The sequence below is a fragment of the Rhea americana genome, unplaced genomic scaffold (genome assembly GCF_003343005.1).
Source record: "Rhea americana isolate MKP2758 unplaced genomic scaffold, rheAme1 scaffold_79, whole genome shotgun sequence".
NCBI lineage: Eukaryota > Metazoa > Chordata > Aves > Rheiformes > Rheidae > Rhea > Rhea americana.
Window position 1 is genome coordinate 860,641 of NW_028186967.1, and position 19,652 is coordinate 880,292.

The window sequence follows — 19,652 nt, forward strand, 5'->3', positions numbered from 1 at the left end:
AACAGATACAGTGATCTGCCTACGTAAAAAACTCCATCCATCCATCAGAGCTGGTGCACTGATTTTCAGCCATAGCTCAATATATCTTCCAGATTAAACCTTCTTCCTTTTCTCCCCCTTCAGATTATCTCACACACAAATTGCAGGTACTTCTGGAAGTAGTCCAACAAGAAATCAAGACTTACTGAGGAAGCCATCACAACTTAAAGAAGATAAAATATACTTACTGCATTTTTGATACCTTTGGTCCCACCAAAAGCAAGTCATGCTCTCATTCTTTTAATCACTGCAAATGAAGATSTTCCTGAGCCAAAATCTTGCTGCAAGTGTTCCCAAGCTTGCCACTTGGGATCTGCAGGAGTGTGTCACAGCTGCTCTTTTGCTCTCTCTCTCTCTCTCTTTTTTTTTAAAAAAAGCAAATCAATCTAGTTCATTGAAATAAGCTTTCTTTACCTCAAGAGTGTACTTAAAACCAAGATCCTAACTTTACTGCGTTTTTGGATTTCCTAACCTGGCAAATAGAGGAAGAGAGCCTGCTGCAGAATTTAAGGAAGTCAAACTCACAAAAGTGAGCTTGCTTCAAGAAGAAACATGGTAGTAGTCATCCAAAATGGTGCTGTGGACAAGTATTATAAAGGGAAGTGAGCATGGAGACAAAAAATTAGAAATAAAGTCAATGAACTGGAAAGGAGAAGTGAGGGGAATAAAACTTCATTACCAGAAAGTGCAGATTCAGATTAATGAAAAAATACTTGGAAATCATTTGAAATTTAAATCGATAGCWAAGTAGGGTCAGAATGCTTTGCTTTGAGCATTGTGCAAGTAGAATGGCTTTATTTTTATTTGAAAAAATATTTCACGTTGAGTATTATTTTCCTGAAATGATATTTCAAAATGTACCAACAGAAACCAGCTGAACACCCAGAAGAATGTGACAAAATATGTTCTCCTCTTCTTCCCCACCCTCCACCTAAACCTTGATCATACCAGTCAAACTGAAATCTCAAGTTTTGGTCCAGCTGCAGTGAAATACAGTTTTCCTTTAATTAGGCAAATTCTTCAATGAAATTTGGGCAGATTCCTTAAAAAAGTGAATTTTTTGGTGTGGTAAGAAGGCAAGAAAAACTTCATGCATGAGCTTTAATTTTAAACCTGTGGGCAAATGATTTCCTGAATGAGYGTTTAGATGCTCATTTGAACTACTGACGAAAGGAAGGTTTCCAGTATTGAATTACTTCAATGAGCATTACTAATGTTGTGAAGTTATGTCAAGATAAAACAGTAATTAGCTATTCACAATGATTTACATGTTAATCTTCTCTTAAAGGACCAGAAACAGTATATTGAAAATTGTCTAACAGCCCCTGGAGCGAGAAAGAGCAGAATGTGAAGCATTTTAAATATTTTGTATCATACATCTATCTACTTGGAGTAAAACCAAAGTAGCRTTTATAACAATTGATGTAATCCATCCAAACTTGTGAACCACACTATCAAGATTTAGAAATAAATAAAGGTTTTCCAAAACAACTGAGAACTGCTTTTCTTATTATGCCTAATTCTTGCTCTTGTGCTAGACAGAGCTGGGAGAGCAGTGTCTCCCAGCACTGCTTTTTTTTCTTTTTTTTTTCTCCTTCCCCACCCCCCCAAGATTATTTCATATACAAGCTGCTGGATGTTGTCCAAAAGGAAATCTAGACTAACTGGGAAAACCAYCACAACTTGCAAAAGATGACGCAGGCTTCAAATGATAGTGTGGTCTGAGGTGAGACCAAGCTGATGATAGACTCAGAAATGTTCCCGGACTCGTAGGTACGGGTGAGCCGCGCAGCAGGCAGCGTGTGAACTGGCACCGCTTGCACTGGGCTTTGCACCCCTTCCTGAGCACCCCTCAGGCAGGTCTCCGGGCTGGGTGGTGGGGAACCACAGTGCAGAAAACAATGCCGAACAAGAGAGCCCTGATAGCGTAAATGCAGCCTCAACCCCCTTAGACACTGGGTTTTGGTTTTTTCCACACCCCGAAGTAGAGCCTTGAGACACTGTTGGCTTGGTCCCGTGCTAAGGGTGCATGCTTTGCCTCAGTCCTCACGCGTCAAACCTTGGAGTGGGCCTAAGTTACAACAGAGCTGCTCTGCGTCTGCAAAAACCCATGTGGAGAGAGCGAAACATCTTTTTTTTGTTGTTGTTCATTTGTTTCCTCTGAGGAGAAAAAAGAAAAGGGGCTGGAATTTGTGAGAAAAAGCAAGTAATCTTGCTTCCTGGATCACAGTTTGTTTATACATGATAAATCATTGGATAAATGCAGGGAAACCACACTCTGGTGCCTTTGCTGACTGTGCAGTAAAATGATCTTGCAGGATACAGGATATTTGTTCAAAGGCTCTTCAGGCGCTGGAAATGCAGACAGCTATAGTTCCTCTGTTATGTTGACAGTAGAAATCAGAGGTTCAGCAGAAACCACCACCACAGCTCCTGATGCAGTAAAAAGGGATAAAAATAAAATGATCAGAAGCTGAGTATAGTTTTACAATGAATTTAGCCTCCAATTGGTGGCAACTTGTTTGTTTGAAGGGAGGATGGTATGATGTTCCCAGCAAAGCTATGCAAATGTTCTCCACCAAGCTAGAGCATTTCTTCCTAGAACTGGTATCTTGTGTCTCCTGATGCTCTTGGCCTCAGATCAGGAGAATATTTTACTAGAGAGTTCACATATGCAAAAATAAACCTGCAGGATCTGAATCTATAAATCTCATCAGTCAAAGAGAAGCATAAAGGTTGTACGACTGGAGACGAGAGCCAGCTACTATATGGGAGGTCAAAAGTCAGTCAAAAGAGGCCAGATGGGGAATAAACAGAAATTTCAACTTTATAATCACACTGTGGGATTTTTTTTTATATACCATCTCTATAAAACGTGCTCAGAATGGCAACTTTTCCGGAAACTCAGACAGAGCACTGCTGAGCTGGTCTGACTAGATCATCAGGAAATAAAGCTGCTCTGGACAATTCAACTACATGTAATATGAAGGAGTGGGGGAAAAAATGAAGAGGCTTATGCATCTGAACAGGTTTATGTGGTTAATACTGCCTGACGTACCGCTAAGCGCGTGCTTCAGTGCTCTACGAGGAGCCRGCCAGCCTCTTGAACACAAAGGCTGGGGATCAGGCTGGGAAAGCTCCTCACCTCTCTTTGCTTACAGCTGAAAGAAAAAAAAATAGAGAGGAGGCTCTGATTTCAAGGTAAAGGAATAAAAATACTCTCGATAGCCCAGAGCTTGGTCTGGGCTAACTTTCCCCTGCCCTGTAGAGCTCTGCAGTTAGACGGCTTTCAGTTGGTTTGGGTCACTTTGTGCTGTGCTGCAGACTGCAATCTCCCCCCTCGGAAATGCTATAACCAACATGAAGAACACAYGTGAAGCATGCATTCACGTTTCTGCTTTGAGGTTAAAGGTTCACTTTGTTAGGAAATATTAGATTTTGGCTTCAAAGGAATGCAGTTTAGTAGAAAATGCTCCTGGCAGGAAATCTCAAAAGGAAAAGGCATGGGGTTTTCCTGYCCGTTTGAAAAATGGGAGGAATCGCAGCAAGGTAACTGTTGGTGCACAGTGGCAGAAATCGAGCGATGGGGCTAAACGAGGCTGGCTCACAGGAATGCTGATTTTACTGACGCATCTGCCTATGCTGTGAGCCCCACTGCCCTTTCCGCTCACAGCTGGCAAGTGCCTGTGCATCCCTGACAATAACAGGCAGGAAACGCCATTTAGCTTCGCTTCCTAAGCGGCAGCGGCTAGYGGAAAGGCATCTAGGACTTCTCACGGAGCGATGCTTTGCGAGAGACCCCGCCGCACGGGCTCGTCGCTAGGAGTTCGTCTGAAGCTCCGACAGGCTGGTTGCAGTCCGTGCCCGAAGAGCACAACGAACACGAGGGACCCCTCGCACGTGGAGCAAGGGTTAAGAGGGCTCCTCTGACTCACGGCCACGTGACTGCCATCCCAGGCTCCCGGASGTGGTGGCTGGGCAGCCCTGCACCAGGGCTCCGCGAGTAGACGTGCTCAGGAGGACGGCGGGTGCCCGGCTCTGAGGTTTCTTCTTTGCTCAGCGAAGTTAAGCTGGGAGGGGAAGGCAGTGAGGGGGGAAAAGGAAGTAAGAGTCTGTGGTTTGTGGACTTTGTCTTAAGGTCTGCTGGAAGGACACCTGCTTGCAGTTAGCGATACCGTAAGCTGTGTTTCTGACTTCATTAATTCTTTCTTTCTTCCTCCGTGTCGAGCAGAGAGCACACCAGGGAGAGCGTGGCTTTTTACGTATAGAAGTTACAGCTATGGAGAGATGAAGTGCAAATTTGTCAGCGAGCTTTCTGTTGCACAGGACCAGATAGTGAATCTTCAGTAAAAGGTGAAGGATGCTACATGTCCCACCAGGGAAATATTTCTGCTGCTTCATTAAGTGCTTCCCCTCTGTTTCCTTTTGGTTGGAGGCAACAGGGGAAAAAAAAAAACAACCCTGAGGAGAGCCCAAGCTGCTAGTGGACGAAAGTGAAAGCAGCACTTACCTTGTGGTTTTGGAAAGCAAATGGCAACAGCGCAAAGCGGGAGCAGTGGGGCTCGGTGGGACTTTAGCATGGGTTCACGGAGTGGGGAGAGAGGGAACAGGGGTGGAGGCAAACCAGGGAGAAAAGCTTCAAATTCTTCTGCTTTGGCAGCTGTGTACAGGGTGGGGGGGGGAAAGAGTGGCAGAAACAAATAAGATGGAAAAAAAAAAAAAAAAGACAGCTGCCGAGAATCTAGGATTTTGTGAAACTCCTGCAACTGGGATTTGAAAGCGAATTGGGAGCATTTTTCTAGGAAGGRGCCTGGCTGATACTGTGTCCAAAGAGCAGCAGCAGCCTGGCGGGAAGATATGGAGCTGGCTGAAGGGCTGCACAGGAAACCCGTTCCTCAGTACTAATTGCTGAAACCCAGGTGGCCGCCAGGCCTTTGCGTGCGCGAACCTTTGTACCGTGACAATCTCTGGCCGGGAACACCTCCCGCTAAACCTCCCTTCCAGCACGACTAGCCCGCCGCGCGTGGATGAGACCTGCCAAAGCGCCGTGGGGTGTCAAAGGCAGCTAAGCATCTCGGGGAGAGAGCGCAAGGGCTTGGACTTAAGCTTGTGAGTGTTTTGTGCCCCCCTCTGCTTACTGAGTAACTCTGAGCAGCTGCTTTGCCCTCCCGATTGGTAAGAGAGGGGAGGCTGCGAGCACCCACCGAAAGCACAAGTCTTACTGCTGCTAGGTGGACRGCACCTTTGGCCTTAGTGTAGCAAACAGTTTGCTGTGCCAGTTGCATTTTCTTCAAAAAATGTATTCTAGAGAAGAATGGTGGCCAAGGTCCAAGCTACAGAACTGGTCGCAGTTGAACTCTAATCTCAAACCAGAAGGGATTCCTTTTCTGGGAAGTGATTTGAGTTCTGATCTCACCAGGGATAGCAAACAGTCTGACAGTTTTGGAAAACACCAGTACTGAGTCTGGATTTCTCTCTCAATATTAGGCTTGAAGCAGCCAGAAGCTGACTGACTCTTCTGCACCGGTTTTATCCTTGGACTCACCTGTCCACCTACCTGTCACCAGCTCCCAGAATGACATACGCCTGGTATTGGCTTGATGATTCTGGGCAGTGGATTGAGTATGGCAAACAGGTGAGAGCAATTGAGCTGATGCCAAAAGCCCTCATTGAGCCATCTGGGGAGAGTTATTTAGGGCACATTGTTTTACAGCTTGTATCCTTTACATAAATCGTGGATGTCCTTGCAATGCTCTTCTGATGACCTGGTGGAATTGTCTTGTTCATAGTCCCTCAAAGCAGTGCTGATGCTCTGTGAAAGCTTTCAGAAGACTACCTTTGAAAACTAGTGTATTTTTCCAGAGGTGATAGAACTCTTCTCATTGAAGCCGACCCCCACAGGCTGAACACTTCTTCCTGTTGTAGCTAGCAGCTATTCTCTGTGGTGGATACCACTATGATCCTGAAGAGCAAAATGATTGAAGTCTTAGAGATTAGTTTAAAATGGCATCCCATTATTAACCTGGGGCCTTCACATCCCTACCCTTGCCTGTTGATACAGCTATCTGCCCAGCTGATTACATCTCCCGTGGAAGCTCCTGTGTTGTGTTGTGTTCCCCATTAAGAGGGCTGCAAGTGGTGCCCTACAGGAGTTCTCAGGAAACAGTGAGCAGAAGGTGGCTAAACTGTGGGTCCTGAGAGGGATGGTGGTAAATTTTTGAATAAATATAGCTTGGTGTCTTTGGTACTTTCGACATTATATTGAATGGTTGCACTCAGTGCAGAAACCTTATTTAACAAAGTCATCTAATAAAAAGGGAATAGGTTATGGGTGAAACACTGATGTGTACCTGCAGTGTCACCTCAACCAAAGGCCAGTTTCTAACAAGTATAATTTCTTTGTTCTTTTTCTAGCATCCGGATCATTGCTCTGCCACAGTAACATCTGCAGATCTGGAGAAAGCATTTTTAGCTAATCAGAAAGGCACTCTGTTGTTCAGGGCTGGTTCTCAGCAATATGAGATAAACTTTGGAGGTGAAGTATCTCTTAATTTAAAGTTCATTACACAGTGTAGCTGACTCTAAGGTAGCATCCTTCATACACACAACTGTCACCCTGTGTCTGGATTTCTTTGAACATGTTTTTCCCTTTTGTAAGTGTTCTCTGAGCAGACCATGAAAATTAAATGCATTTTTCTGCAATTTTGACATACCCTGCTCAAGCTTCTATACTTGTCCATCTGTAATCAAAAAAACATCTTTGGCAATGCCATATATTCAGAACAAGAACAGAGAGTAAACTCTCCACAGCATCTGGCTTATGCATCAGGGCTTATACGAGCAAAAAGGGGAAATAATAAAGAAAAAAATAAAAAGAACTGAAATGTCAAATGGTCAAGTGAGCCTGGTAGATATTCTTGCAGGCTAGTTATGGGGAGAGAAAACACCTAGCACAGCAAAGGAAAAATAAGGATTGATTCCAGAGAGAAGGAAGGAGAAACAGAAACGCTCTTCTGTTCCTAATTTTTTCATAATTTATTTAACCATCCTAAAATTAATTTTAGTTTTACAAAGTTTAGATCTGTTCCCTGGTATGAACAGAAATTGGTGTTTAAAACAGGAAGCCTTGGATAACTAGCTCTGTCATGCAGTGTGTGCTCTGTGACCAAAAAGAGAGGACTGCCTTTTTGCACCAAGTGACAATCCGGCACTGCCAGGAAAAATAGATTTATGACTTCTGTCATATCAAAAACACTTCTCTGCTGTAAGTCAGACATCAGATATAGTTTTCTCTGGCCAACAGCCTGGATGTGAACAGCAGCTCCTGGAGGTAAACTCTGGGCCATGTGCAGGAGTAATTGGGGTGTTGCCTTCACAAGCTGTGCTAGCAATCATTCCCATTTCCTCCAAGATAAAGGCAGAAGGACAAAAGAAAACATCCTGTGAGCTTCCAACTGGACATTACTGATTTCCAAGCAGACATAGCACAAGCAGAAATTATCTCAAGCTGTGAAGCATGGGGTGGGAAAGAATATTATCTTTCAGTATTGAGGGCTACCTTCATTTTCTTGCTTTCTTTTTTTTTAACACACAGAAATGTGTGCCTGACAATAAATTGCCTAATTATTGAGTCATCATGTTTTTCTTTCAAGACATGGTCCAAAGAAATTTGATCTATGAAACTCGAAGAAAAGTTGTCCGATTGCCAGGATTTCTGTCTTCTGGAAGTGGACAAGAAAGAAGGTACAATATGTTAATTATTTAATAATGCCTCTAGATGATAGTGCCTCTCTACTGAGAAGTTTTTCCTGCCTCGTTAGAATTCTTTTCCAGATTTCTTAAATTCATTTTTAGACATCTTTTGCTGATCAGCTTAATGTTAAGTTTTGCTATGATAGTATTTATAAGCTATTGCAACAACTCTGTGAAATGTGCTTGAGGGATGTTTTGCAGCAGTTTCTGGCAGCCATGAGGACCCCTAGAGTAGATTTGTTTCCTCTGTAAGGGCAAGGTCACATAGGGCTGACCCTAGGGGAATATTTAGTCCTAATGTTTGTACCCTAACAGTTCTAAACAGTGCAAGGAGTAGAAGCAAGGGACTGCCTGTCCCAGGAACTGTGGAGTAGATAATGCTATCTCTCAGAGAGCAGAGAATAAAATGAAATGCATAGGCAAATTCCCCTAAATAAAACGAACTAGATGCATTTATTTGGGATACTTCTGTCATATTGCTTTTTAAAAGGAAGTTCAGCTTGACAGAATTGAGCATACCTGGTGTAATAGATAGTTGTGCTACTGCTTTACTTTAAGAAGAGCCTTTTGGGGCTTCAGAAAATCACCAGCAGGTAGGATATTTGAAGCCAACTGTTTGGCTGATTTAAACAAAAAACAAATCCAAGCTTCTGTATGGATGCTAATACTTCTGTACTTTGGGGCAAAATATTCATGCCAGGAGGGCTACTAAGGACTTGTGCTGGAAGTTGTTAAGCACGTGGTGACTAATGGAAGCACAACTGTCCATGCAAGACTTCCTGTACATCCCTCTGGCTGGCCTGGGAGGCTGGTAGAGGCAGGCCATGGATCTGACCAGCTGTTTAAAGATGAGACAGATGGAGAGAGAAGGAGCTCACCTTCTAGTTTCCTAGAGGTTCAAGCAGCTAGAATGGAGGTTATCTGGGATCAGTTGTACAAACCATCTGGCTATGAGCCTGTGTTACTTCTAGACTGAAGCTCTCCTACAGTGTCTTCACCTGGAAAGAAACACGTTAGTGACGCTAGGTTATTTACGGAAACCAAACTGGAGACAGAGCGAACTGTTACGTGGAGTGTAAAAAAAAAACCCAGAGATGCCTGAAGGCTGCCATAGAGCCGTCTTCGTTCTCTGGTAGGGGACTTCATTGAAGTATCATCAGCTGAATTGCTCCTTTTTCTTCTCTGCAGCCAGTTACACACAACTCTGATGTGTTCTCTCTATCCTCCAGAATGGGACCAATCCGCACTGCCTGATATAGGGTACAAGGTACATCCTCTTTTACCTCTCCAATATGTAGGGCAAACTGCATCCATAATCAATTCTTCTGMGAAGTAAACTGTGTAAAATATGATACTCGGCTCCAAAGACTAAGACTCTTGAAGCATGCCCAGCTTTTAAACCTGTCTTATGAAACGCACAGCTCTGAGAATAGATAAGACTGAACAGTTTCACATTCAGAATAGGCCTGTGTCTCCTGGGAGACTTTCTGAGGCCCCAAGCGTATACCACATGGGCATAAGGATGGCCTTTTGGCCGCTGCTGGTTTGACCTCTCCTTCGTGTTCTCCGAAGGCACCTGATCCTCTGATAGACTGGATGAATKGCGTATTGAAGGGGTTCAAAGTATTTCATTGGTATATTTGAGGCAAAATGCTATTTGCTGTAGTGAACCTAGATTCCCGTAAGGAAACTAATGCAGGAGGAGCTAGGATGTCAAATTAAAGTGAAGTAGAGTCACTGTTCTGCACCCTGAATACTGTTGTGCATTTCTGTTCCAGGCTACTCTGAAGTAAAAGTAGTCTAGGTGCAGAAGTGTGTCCACTGAAACAAGCTCRTGTGGGGAAGCATTCATTTTCTTGYGCAGCCAGCCCTCAGTATCCGTATTTAAAATGAGAAGTGGGAGTGAACGAGGGGAGATGATGGTTAACTGGGGAAGACAGGAAAAACTTGTGAATGTAATGATAGGGCTTTTCCCTTTAATGAGATGAGGCTGATGAATCCTTTGGAAGGATTGGTATGGAAAACCTTTGACACTTCATTTTTTGTATGTTTAAAAACTTCAGTTGGTAGAACTCAGTTACRCTGCCAGTGAATACAAAAAAATTGAAAGTCTGTTTCAGAAGACAATGAAAGATTACAGCATCCGCAGACTGCAGAGGATCCAGAACCCAGCACTTTGGCAAGTTTTTCAGTGGTTTGTATCTTGTTTGTTTGTTTTTTGCTTTGTTTTGTTTTGTTTTGTTATTCTAATGGCAGAAAAGCACTGGTGGTTCCTGGTATAGTATTCTTACAGACTGCTGAATCAGGAGGCCTGACAGAGGTGACCAGGTGTCCCCAGGTCTGCCCAGTAGCGAGGCTGAGCATTTATTTCCAGCAGGCGTATGTACAAAGCATAAASATATATGCATGACCAGCCACACAGTTCAGCACAGACAGAAAACACAGYACTCACAAATGCAAACAGCATCAGTGGCCTCATCCCGTTGTCCTTTCTGGCTGATCAGTATAAAGGCCTATTAGTGGGGAACACATACATACAGCATGGATCCCTGCAGCAGCTGGCCTTAGACGCTTAATCCAACCAGTTGCCACCCCTGTCCCCAGCTCCCCARCTGTGTCACACACATGCAAACAGGTCTCTCAGCCAGCCCCCAGACCCCACTGTTTCTCCCATCAGGACCTCCTGATCCCTCAGGTAGCCAGTTCTCAGACCCCCTGGTCTCTCTAGTATCTGCCACAAACTTATGACCACTTTAGTGCCTAGCTTCTAGGCCCCTTATCCTACTAGCCAGGCTTGAGAGCTGCTAGCTCTCACGTACTGGCATATATACTTACTCAGCTGCTGGCACCACAGACCTTCGTACACACACATGTACGCAGAGTAGAGAGTCCCTCCAGACCCAGAAAAATAGTCAGAAATGCAGTTTTAAGGAGGAGACAGGACAGACTGTGGAGACCAGGTGCAGGGCATGGCCAGAAAAGCAAACTGACAAGCAGCATGTTTGCATGCAACTGCTCCCCTTTATCCCCTCATCTCTCCATTTTCCCATGCTTGTTCCTCCCTAGACTGCCTTGGTCCCTCCCTTTCCCCACAGTGATCCTTCCCCCTAACATCCTGTAAGAAGTCTTGTGCAATCTCCAAATGTTCTTCCCTTGCACCTCGTAACAGGTTCCAAACCCCAAGGTAGTGACCATCCTTGGTCTGCAAGGTGACCTAGAGAGTCTCTCCCTTTGGCTTATGGTGCAGGGTGTCCCCCTGGCCCACAGGCTGATGGCTCCCGTGGGACAACCTGGAGAGGGGCTGGGGCAGGAGCTCCTTTCTCTGACAAGGTTATTGGGGTCTCCCCCCATCACTGTTCCTCTGTGCTCCTTTGTGTGCAAAGGGATGATCCTTTAATCACACTGCCTAACCAGCTGTATGTGTTGTTCTTACTAACGTTACTCAAAAAACGCCTTTCTATTCCTTTTATCTAGCATTGCGACTGAGCTGTGGCTTTTCACATTTGTTCTTGTTATTTCTTAGTCTCTTCCACACTGGATACTTTAAAAGCTGGGAACTTTCGGGATAGAAGTATGGATAGAGATAAAATCATTTTTATTAAATGGTCTCATGACTTGTGACTTCATACAATTTGGTTTTATAAACTGTGTTTATGCATTCAGGATTTATGTAACCTGAGAACTGACCAATTTGCAGTCAGGAGATGTTTGTCTTTTCATTCTCTGATATGGTAAGAAGTTATGGGTGACATGGTCTGTAATGATGCTGAGATCTTTCTGTTGTCTGGAAAGAGCCAGCTGTGCAGTAGGGTGTCAACACAGTGCAAAGCATGCAGTAAACCCACTTGGAGTGTTTTGTGCCACTGTTCCTCCATAATTCAAAAGGAGGAGGAGTTGGGTTTGGAAATTGCCCTTATTTGAACCAGAATAATTTATCTTTCATTTTCATCCATAGGCAGAAGGAGCAGATGAAGAAGGTCAAGAATTCGAGATGGGTGGATGAGCGGCTCCTGTTCCACGGCACAAGCTCATCCCACCTAGCTGCCATCTGCGAGCAGAATTTCGACTGGCGAGTCTGCGGGGCTCACGGGACGCTGTATGGAAAAGGTAGGAGGGCAAGAGCCTGTGTTTCAGGGCAGGTCCAGCCATGGCAAGGAGGCAGRGAGGGGTCCCTGAGCGATGGCGGGGTGCAGCGTGCTGAGACAGGACCTCTGCTGACCCGGGAGAAGCTGATGCAGGGGCTGCAGCAGTAGGCTACCGATGCTGCGGGCTGCCAGTGCCAGCCAGGTCTGTGGGYTGCTGTGAGGGGACTGACTGGTGCTGACACCACTCTCCTGTCCACCTGCCTCCGTGCGCTCACTGCAGGTGGTGTCAGCAGCAAGCGTGCTTCTGGTGGGACTGGAAACATCCCTCCTTGCCTCCAGTACCTGCTGTTAAGCAGAACTTTTGGTCAGGGAGGGCTGCGAGGTGGATGGAGAAAAGGCACCTGGCAAGGCTGTGTTTAGAGCTTTGTGGAGTGGGAACGAGAACAAGGTGCTTGCTGACTTGGTGGTTGTCAAAGTGCCAGTAGCAGCTGTTTGTTGCTTTGCTTCATGTACTAATACATTAATGTATTTTCTTACATGTGGCTTTCTTTGCTCCCTAGGAAGCTACTTTGCCAGAGATGCCAGTTATTCTCATCAATACTGCTCATCCGGCACTGGTCACCAGAGCATGTTTGTAGCTCATGTTCTTGTCGGAGACTTTGTTCAGGGRMACWSAKMMTWYCTTCGTCCTCCRCCCAGACCGGGGAATGTAAACAGGCTTTATGACAGCTGTGTGGATGATCCAGGGGATCCTTCCATCTTCGTGATCTTCGAGAAGCATCAGATTTACCCTGCCTATATTCTGGAGTATAGCAGAGAGTCCAGGTGTATGATCCTTTAAAGGACGACAGAAATTTATTTGGACTAACTCTGAGATACTTTTATAAATCTTTTTTTAATGTATGCACAATTTTAGTACTTGCTGTATAAAACATTTTTTCTTTGAGATGCTATAGAACATCTGTTATGAACCAAGACCAATCCCCTGAAGGATTTTTGACATAGTTTGTTTGGCACCGCTCAGTGGAAGTGCTAAATTTTATCTTCTACTTTCTCTAGCCTGGGATGGGGCTGATGTGCTGAGTGGGAAATGCTGAAGGAAGAAAAGTGAAAGCACCTGCACCATAGTGTGCAAGGAAGGAGTAATAACCTGCTGTTCCAGTAARTGGCATTAAATTCCTGCATCCTGGAAACCTTATAATTAACCTTGGGGGTGAACTTTGCTTTGTTTCCTGATCACATTGCTGTCAGTACTGCTTACCCTGCCCATCCCACTGGTGACACCATATCCAAGTGTCAATGTCCTTGTCCTGTCACCATCGGGTAACTCCTTGTCGCACAGCAGCGCTTCCACACGTTTAGGTCAAGAGAACTTGGGATATTCCAGCTACTGTGGCCCACAGGGCCACATTGTGAGCAAGGAGGAAGTCTACAATGAGCTGATTAAGGACCAACAGTGGGGCTGTGCCTGGCCTGTAGAGGCAGCACTTGAACGAGTGATTTGGGAGAAAACATAGCCATGTGAGGGATGGCTGGTAGCACAGCCACCCAACAGACTGAAGTTGGTGGTGGGTTRTTTTAAATGGCCATGCAGTCACCTGGCACTTCTCTGGGTGACTCAGAAGCATCTCAGCTGTGTGTGCTCTGATTGGGAARGATGGGGAGGGCTTGGATGACAGATAATACTTGAAACCTGGGAGACACYAGGGTAACAGTTGGGATGGCTGATAAAATTAAGGGTTTATTTTAAAACAGCCTKGTTGTAAACTGTTGCAATTCAGAAAATAGTGCACAAGTGGCTCTTCTGTCCATGCCATGAGTGGGAGGAACCAAGAGCGTGGATGTGTGTAAGATTTCAACAGCTTTCCTAAATACTGCTATCTTCAGACACAATCAATGCCCTTAAAAAATGTCAGAAATGCAGTGTCTGTAGAGTTCTGTAGCTGCCACATTTAGTGTATTTCCATGTCCCATTTCTTCTACAGGGAGCTGAATGAATTACAGCTAGAACCTGAAAGTAGTTCTTGCACAAATTAGATATCTAATCTTGTCAGCCATATATAAGCAGAGAGTTTTCAGTGTACTCAGGGTAAAGGTCAAAGTCATGTAAACGTACTTTTCTCTGAATACAGTATTTCTTAATGGAAAGAAAGAAAGAAAGTAGTGGCAAGTTGTCTGCCTTGCACCTTCCTCAGTAAGGAAAGAAGTGTGCAACAGTCAATCGCTTTCCTCTGCTCTCAGTACCACTGCATCTGAGAAGTGCAGTGATTCTGGAGTGCTGTTTGCTGAGGATATGTCCACTGCATAGAATTTCATCCTGTGCTTTGAGCAAACATGAATCTGCCCATCAGATGCACAAACAGTAACTGAGAGAGTCCCGTAATTGTCGTGAGACCATCTCCAAATCCTGTGTGCCTGTTGAGTGGAAACAGGAGGGAAATATCTGAGTTGGAAGAGACTACCAGAGTCCTGATCCCAGGTTCTAGCATTCACTGAATCAGTTGGTGGTATTAAGCTGTTAAAAAAATATAAATAGCGAGGATTAGGATTACATATGGCTCTTTTTCATTTTAAGAACTTGCTCAATTTCTATATACTTTATTTAGCCAAAAGTATAGCCAGAAGGCGGGGAGCTTCCTGCCCACTCTTCTGAAAGTCTGTTTCATTAGTACATATTACGCTTCACATTCCCATCCTTGCCTGAGGAGCAGTTTTGGAAGCTTTGCAATTGCTCTCTAGCTTTTAATCTCTCTCTGCCAGCGCCCAGCAGGTGCCCAGCAGGACTCAGGATGGCTCCCCTGTGGAAAATKCAGCAAGTGCCTGGAGAAAATGAATGTGGAGATGAACGCAGCTTGCCAGGACGGGAAGAGACAAAATAAAGGCCATTTTAGGCTGTTACTCTGCCTCGGTCCTTTCAGCATTGCTCCTGCTCCAGGGCCCCATCAGCAGGTGGCAGGGTGCAGCCTTTGRGCAGGAGGGGGGCTAAGAAATGGGGGATTTGGGAAGAGTTTTGCCAGTTGAAAAACACACACTGTCGAAGGACACGCTTATACAAATAGGCTTCCCTCATTCTTCCCTGCTATGAGAAAGAAGCCAAACACGATGTGGGAYAAATCTCTTTATGGCAAAGGGGACTTCGGGGTGTGATGTCCACCTCCTCAGGAAGGCCAGGAGAAGGTAAGCAAGAGCTCACGGTGAGTGGCAAGCTGATTGCTGAAGAGGGGATTCATGTTAGTCCGAGGAAGYAGAATATGAAGAAAGAGGAGAAGATGAATGTAAGCAAGCAGAGAAGGGTTGGAAGAAACGTAGGTTTTCGAATAAGTAAAAATTGTTCCTGAGTGCAGAGGAAAGTCTYCAGAAATTAGATCATGAGAATTATTTTTAAAAGACCAGTAAAGGATCTGTTGTATGGAACTGTAATGTTGCATTGAGATTTGTGACTCTACTGAAAGGTAGCTATTTCTGACTTTGTTGGTCAAATGAAAGTGGAAGTGCTCCTTGAGGAGCTCACACTATTTTGGGGTCCTTGTAGGTAAGTGTAAATTTGAGGCACTACCAAAGGGGCCTTCCTGCCTCTAGATATGCATTCCTGTGGTTTCCCCAAAGCCAGTGCAAGTGACTGTGTTGAGGTGGAGAAGATCATATCCMGGACGTTCATCTAGTCAAAAACTGACTTAAAAAAAAAGGAGGGGGAGGCAAACAAAAAAACCCAAATCCAAAATACAATGTTCAGGAAGTTTTGGGTTCAGAACAAGAGTTCCCAGCTTTGCCTTCTTACACAAGTGCTTGTGCCAATGCTGATGATGAAAAGGGGAGAGGATGCAGCATAGTCTTTGACTGCCATAGTCTTGGATTGATATTAGACCTATAGCCTAAGCAGGCTTTGATTTGAGAGTATTTGATTTGAGCATATTCTCAGTAGGTGAGGGACTGAGATCAGAAACCACTGATGAAAGTCCTTGTTCACGCCTTTTTTTTTTTTTTTTTTTTTTATTCTTCCACAGCTGAACTTCCTGCTAACTCTGGAGTACTTGTGTATATCGTAAAGTGCTGAAACTTTGAACAAAAGCACTCCTGAACATCCTTTTAGAAGAGAAATACTGGCAAACAGGCAGYGACAGGTGGAATTGTTGACAGGCATTAAGTGTGGATTTGACAGATTTACAGGTTTTTCTTTTTTTTTTTCTGAAAAAGTATGTATTTTAAGTGTTCTCTATCCTGATGAGAAAGGGTTAAATGATGTCTGACTCAGACACATGTGACCAGCAACCTCAGAGCCACTAAGACTGTGATGGAGAAGGTCTGGTGTGAGGAACTGTGAGGAACTCTGTGAGTAGCCAAACTGCTTTCTGTGGAGCTTGTTGTTTTCTCTTGCAGCAAAGCTGAAATTGGATAGTTGGCTGTAGGGGTGGGCTTGCCCTTGAGCCTGCCCACTTCGGAGACTCTGTTTTGCTGAAGGGTAGGAAGGAAAGTCGCCTTCTACATGAAATGAAATGAGCCGGTGGCATCTTCACTCATGGATTTACCACCTTTCAAATATGCTGTCTGTTAGGAGAACACTGTAGCTTTAATCCATACGACATGTGCCAGCAGACCTCCATGGGGAGGTTTGCAGGACTGGGGCAGATGCAGGGGGACCGAAGAGAGAGAGCTCTGCTGAGGGCCRGGCATCTGCTGAGGAGCCCTCGAGCAAGACCTTTCGGTGTGTTTTAGATAAATATCTAGTCTGTTTTAGATAAATATCCAGTCACTCACACTCATAAAGCAAATCGTCTTCTGCTTGTGTGAGAGAAGGAAGAAGAAGCAAAGGCAATGGCGATTCTGAAAAAGAAACTAAAAGTGCCACGCTGCTTCTGGGACAGGTGGGGAGGGTGGCTGCCAAGGAGGAACCGGGTCAGCGTGCGGGAAGCTGCCCACTAACCCCCACACGGGGAGCACAGCAAGGGCAGAAAGAGCCCTGCGAAGAAAGGTTATTTTTATTTGTTCTGATCCATGTGGGAAAMCAGTTGGATGCAGCTGGGAGTGGGACGGGGGAGAGCTGACTTTGGGCGAGCTGGAGGGGGATGCGGGTGGCGGGCACCTCCTGGGAAGGCACTGGGGCCCTGGATCCTGCTGCCACAGCGTGACCCTTCCTCATCCTCTTTTCGTGATCTTCCGGAGAGGCTGCTTGAGGGCTGCCCAGCTTCTCTGGTAATTTCTTTAGTAATTGCCTCAGAATGGCAGCAACTTTATAAGAACCGATTGCACTCGAAACACATACAAATAACGTATTTCTTACTCATGCTTAGATGTGTGCTGTGTTTTTCTATGCTTGAAAAGATGTTAGCTCAAGGGATCTTTTCCTCATAATGTATTTCTAATTGATTTTCTTGTGACGATCTTACACCTTCTCAGTATTCCTGATTTTAATATCACTGGTTACATATTAATTCAGCTGTTCTAAGTTTTCTATTAAGTAACAACTCAGCAAGTTTTCAGGCTTTCTTTTTTCAGTGGTGTCAAATTAGACTTTTCAGCCTTTTTAAGAATTCTGCCTTATGGGTGGCAGGTGTAGAAAATGTAGATTTTTTTTCTTTTTGGCATGATGTGTCCAACAGTTGCATTACTTAACAATGCTATTTCTAGATCAAGGGAATAGCAGTCCCAGAATCCACTGGTATTTGTGGCAGTGATGGAGGTGTTTTGGGGCTCTCGGCTCGGGGCTGCAGAAAACATATCTGTAAGAGCCAGGCTCCTACTGCTCTGGGAACAAATTWTTCTAGCTGTTCATGTTCTTCTGCAGCCCCGTTTCTTGTGATGAAACCTCCTATCTGGCACATTGAGTCCTGGACTTGACACTCCCCTTCCCAAAACAATTCCAAAACAAAAGGTGTCTTTCCAAGATCACCTTTACATCTAGCTCGTGAAAATGAGCAGGAGTAATAGCTGGCCTGGCTCTTAGCTAACTGCTTAATAAGGTTAGATTTTCCTTCCAGATGCTTTTCTACAATGTCAGAGGACCCATTAATAAGGACACATGCCTGTGTCCAACCTGCAAATATTTCAGAAGCATCTACATATGACATTTCAGTCACAGGTGGAAGTTRTGTCTTTACCACTCCTAAAGACAACCTTCTTTTCACTGCGTRATCTCTGAATCCTTACTTCTTGTGAAGCATCTTGGTCTTTTTTTTTTTCTTTTTTCTTTTTTAAAGATCTTAGTCCTTTTTTTTTAATTCTTTTTTCTCAAAATTGTTTTCACTTCACAAAGTCCGGAAGAGATGTTTCTTAGTTCCTTAGGTCTCTGCTTTCTTCTATGCTTTGTGCACACTCTCACGCTTACTTCTTGCAGACTTGTTCTGATTGCATCTTGCAGCTATCCCCTTGCACCTTCCAAGTCGTTTACCTTTTGAATATTCCTATAGGTTTGTGATTGGTTTGGTTCACCCCCTACTCAGGCTCTGTCTAAAACCTGTGCTCTGTTCTGCCTCTGCTCTGAAGGTTTCCATCCTCCCGTTCTTCCCACTGACGACAAGCAGGTTCTGACCTCCATCCCTTTGCCTCTCCGATCCTCATACAATCGGATCCCGTATTAGAGACTGCGCATCCCTTCCCTTCACATTATGTGTTTTGACTGAAAGCTTCATAAACAGCTCCATTTTTTAAAAAAATTTTGGGGGGTTTCTCGCACCGAGCAGCTCAAGTTCATTACAAGCACAGTTCTCTTCACATTTCATTAGTGCAATCTGAGGATGTAATTCATTTGCTTCACCAGACTGTAGGCTACTAAGCAAACCCAAACTTTGTGACAGCAGTATTAAAAATCAGTTTTTTCCATCAGCACATCCTCCAGTTCCTGCCATTTCTGCATACGGTGAGTAACTCTATGACGTTTCCCACTCAGCTGCTTTTTTCTTCCTTCTCAAATCTGCCTTTAGATTTCACTCTCCCTCTCTCCCTCCCCCCCTCCTGTCTTTCTCTCTCTCTCTCCTTCCCTATCACTCTCTTTTGCTCTCTTTTGCTCTTTTTCTTGCTGTCTTTTGCTCTGTCTCTCTCCCTCTCTCTCTTTCTCTCTTTCTAGCATTTCCCATTAACACGGGATGTCTAGGGAGTTTCCTAAATCTGGACCATAACTTAGAAGACTTGTTAGTAAAGCAAAAACTTCATAACATAAGGGCTAGGAGGACCATCCACAAGACTCTTCTCTATCTAAACTGAGATACAAAAATAGCAAAATTCTCTAATTAGTTGTAGTGTGAATTCCTGAGAGGTGCATAAGCTCATCATGGGAAGTAGCTCATTTCAGTGGGCAGCGTAAGGGACGTGGACTTTGCAGGCGGGAGATCTATTCCACATTTGCTTAGGTTTTGTTGAGTAACACAAATTAAAACAGAAGTATTGATTTCTACAATGAAATACTCTGGATAAGAAATGAATAATAGTATTGCTACTTGCCAAGTATCAGGTGTCTACTCAGTGGGAATACCATGGGCTGGCACACTTTGAGCACTGAAAACAGTACATCTGCATTCAAGCACAGGCAAAAAAAGAAAGAAAAAATCTTTTAGAACTTATCATCGGGGAGCATGTGGAAATCAGATGATTTTCTGGGCTGTAAAATGATGAGGACAACAGCTCAGGAACTCCTACTGAGTTTAGATTTTGCTCTCAAGGCTACTGTTAAGCAATCTGCCAGAAGCTGAGCTTTTCTTTCATTTTCTTTTTCTTATTTTCCTTTCCTTCTCTCTCTCTCTCTCTCTCTTTTTTTTTTTTTTTTTTTTTTTTTTTTTTTTTTTT

At 44.3% G+C, this 19,652-nt stretch overlaps 3 protein-coding genes across 8 annotated transcripts in view; all 3 read left to right on the plus strand.

Moving 5' to 3' along the window:
* Positions 1 to 1,485, plus strand: part of LOC146585605 (cystine/glutamate transporter-like) — a 17,371-nt gene extending 15,886 nt beyond the window's left edge. For both annotated transcript variants that reach the window (XM_085322658.1, XM_085322659.1), the window contains exon 12: positions 124 to 1,485. In XM_085322658.1, coding sequence (XP_085178784.1) covers positions 124 to 188 — 65 coding nt within the window. In that variant the 3' untranslated portion in view covers positions 189 to 1,485. The remainder of the gene's footprint in view (positions 1 to 123) is intronic.
* A 2,351-nt stretch (positions 1,486 to 3,836) lies between these two features.
* On the plus strand, positions 3,837 to 12,779 carry LOC146585606 (protein mono-ADP-ribosyltransferase PARP12-like). 5 transcript variants are annotated; one of them, XM_085322600.1, is made up of 9 exons: positions 3,837 to 4,082; positions 4,271 to 4,392; positions 5,527 to 5,674; positions 6,454 to 6,574; positions 7,671 to 7,782; positions 8,980 to 9,058; positions 9,855 to 9,985; positions 11,747 to 11,898; positions 12,437 to 12,779. In XM_085322600.1, the coding sequence occupies exons 3-9, from the start codon at positions 5,615 to 5,617 to the stop codon at positions 12,715 to 12,717; spliced, it is 936 nt and encodes a 311-aa protein (XP_085178726.1). In that variant the 5' UTR covers positions 3,837 to 4,082; positions 4,271 to 4,392; positions 5,527 to 5,614; the 3' UTR covers positions 12,718 to 12,779. The 5 variants fall into 5 exon arrangements, with proteins under 5 accessions (XP_085178726.1, XP_085178725.1, XP_085178730.1 ...); XM_085322599.1 differs by having other exon boundaries at positions 3,837 to 4,392; XM_085322604.1 differs by having other exon boundaries at positions 3,837 to 4,392; positions 9,912 to 9,985.
* Positions 12,780 to 16,156: 3,377 nt separating this feature from the next.
* The window catches only part of LOC146585607 (protein mono-ADP-ribosyltransferase PARP11-like), a 22,134-nt gene continuing 18,638 nt past the window's right edge, over positions 16,157 to 19,652 (plus strand). The window contains exons 1-2 of the mRNA XM_085322545.1: positions 16,157 to 16,205; positions 18,697 to 18,729. The gene's annotated coding sequence lies outside the window, so the exon portion shown is untranslated. The remainder of the gene's footprint in view (positions 16,206 to 18,696; positions 18,730 to 19,652) is intronic.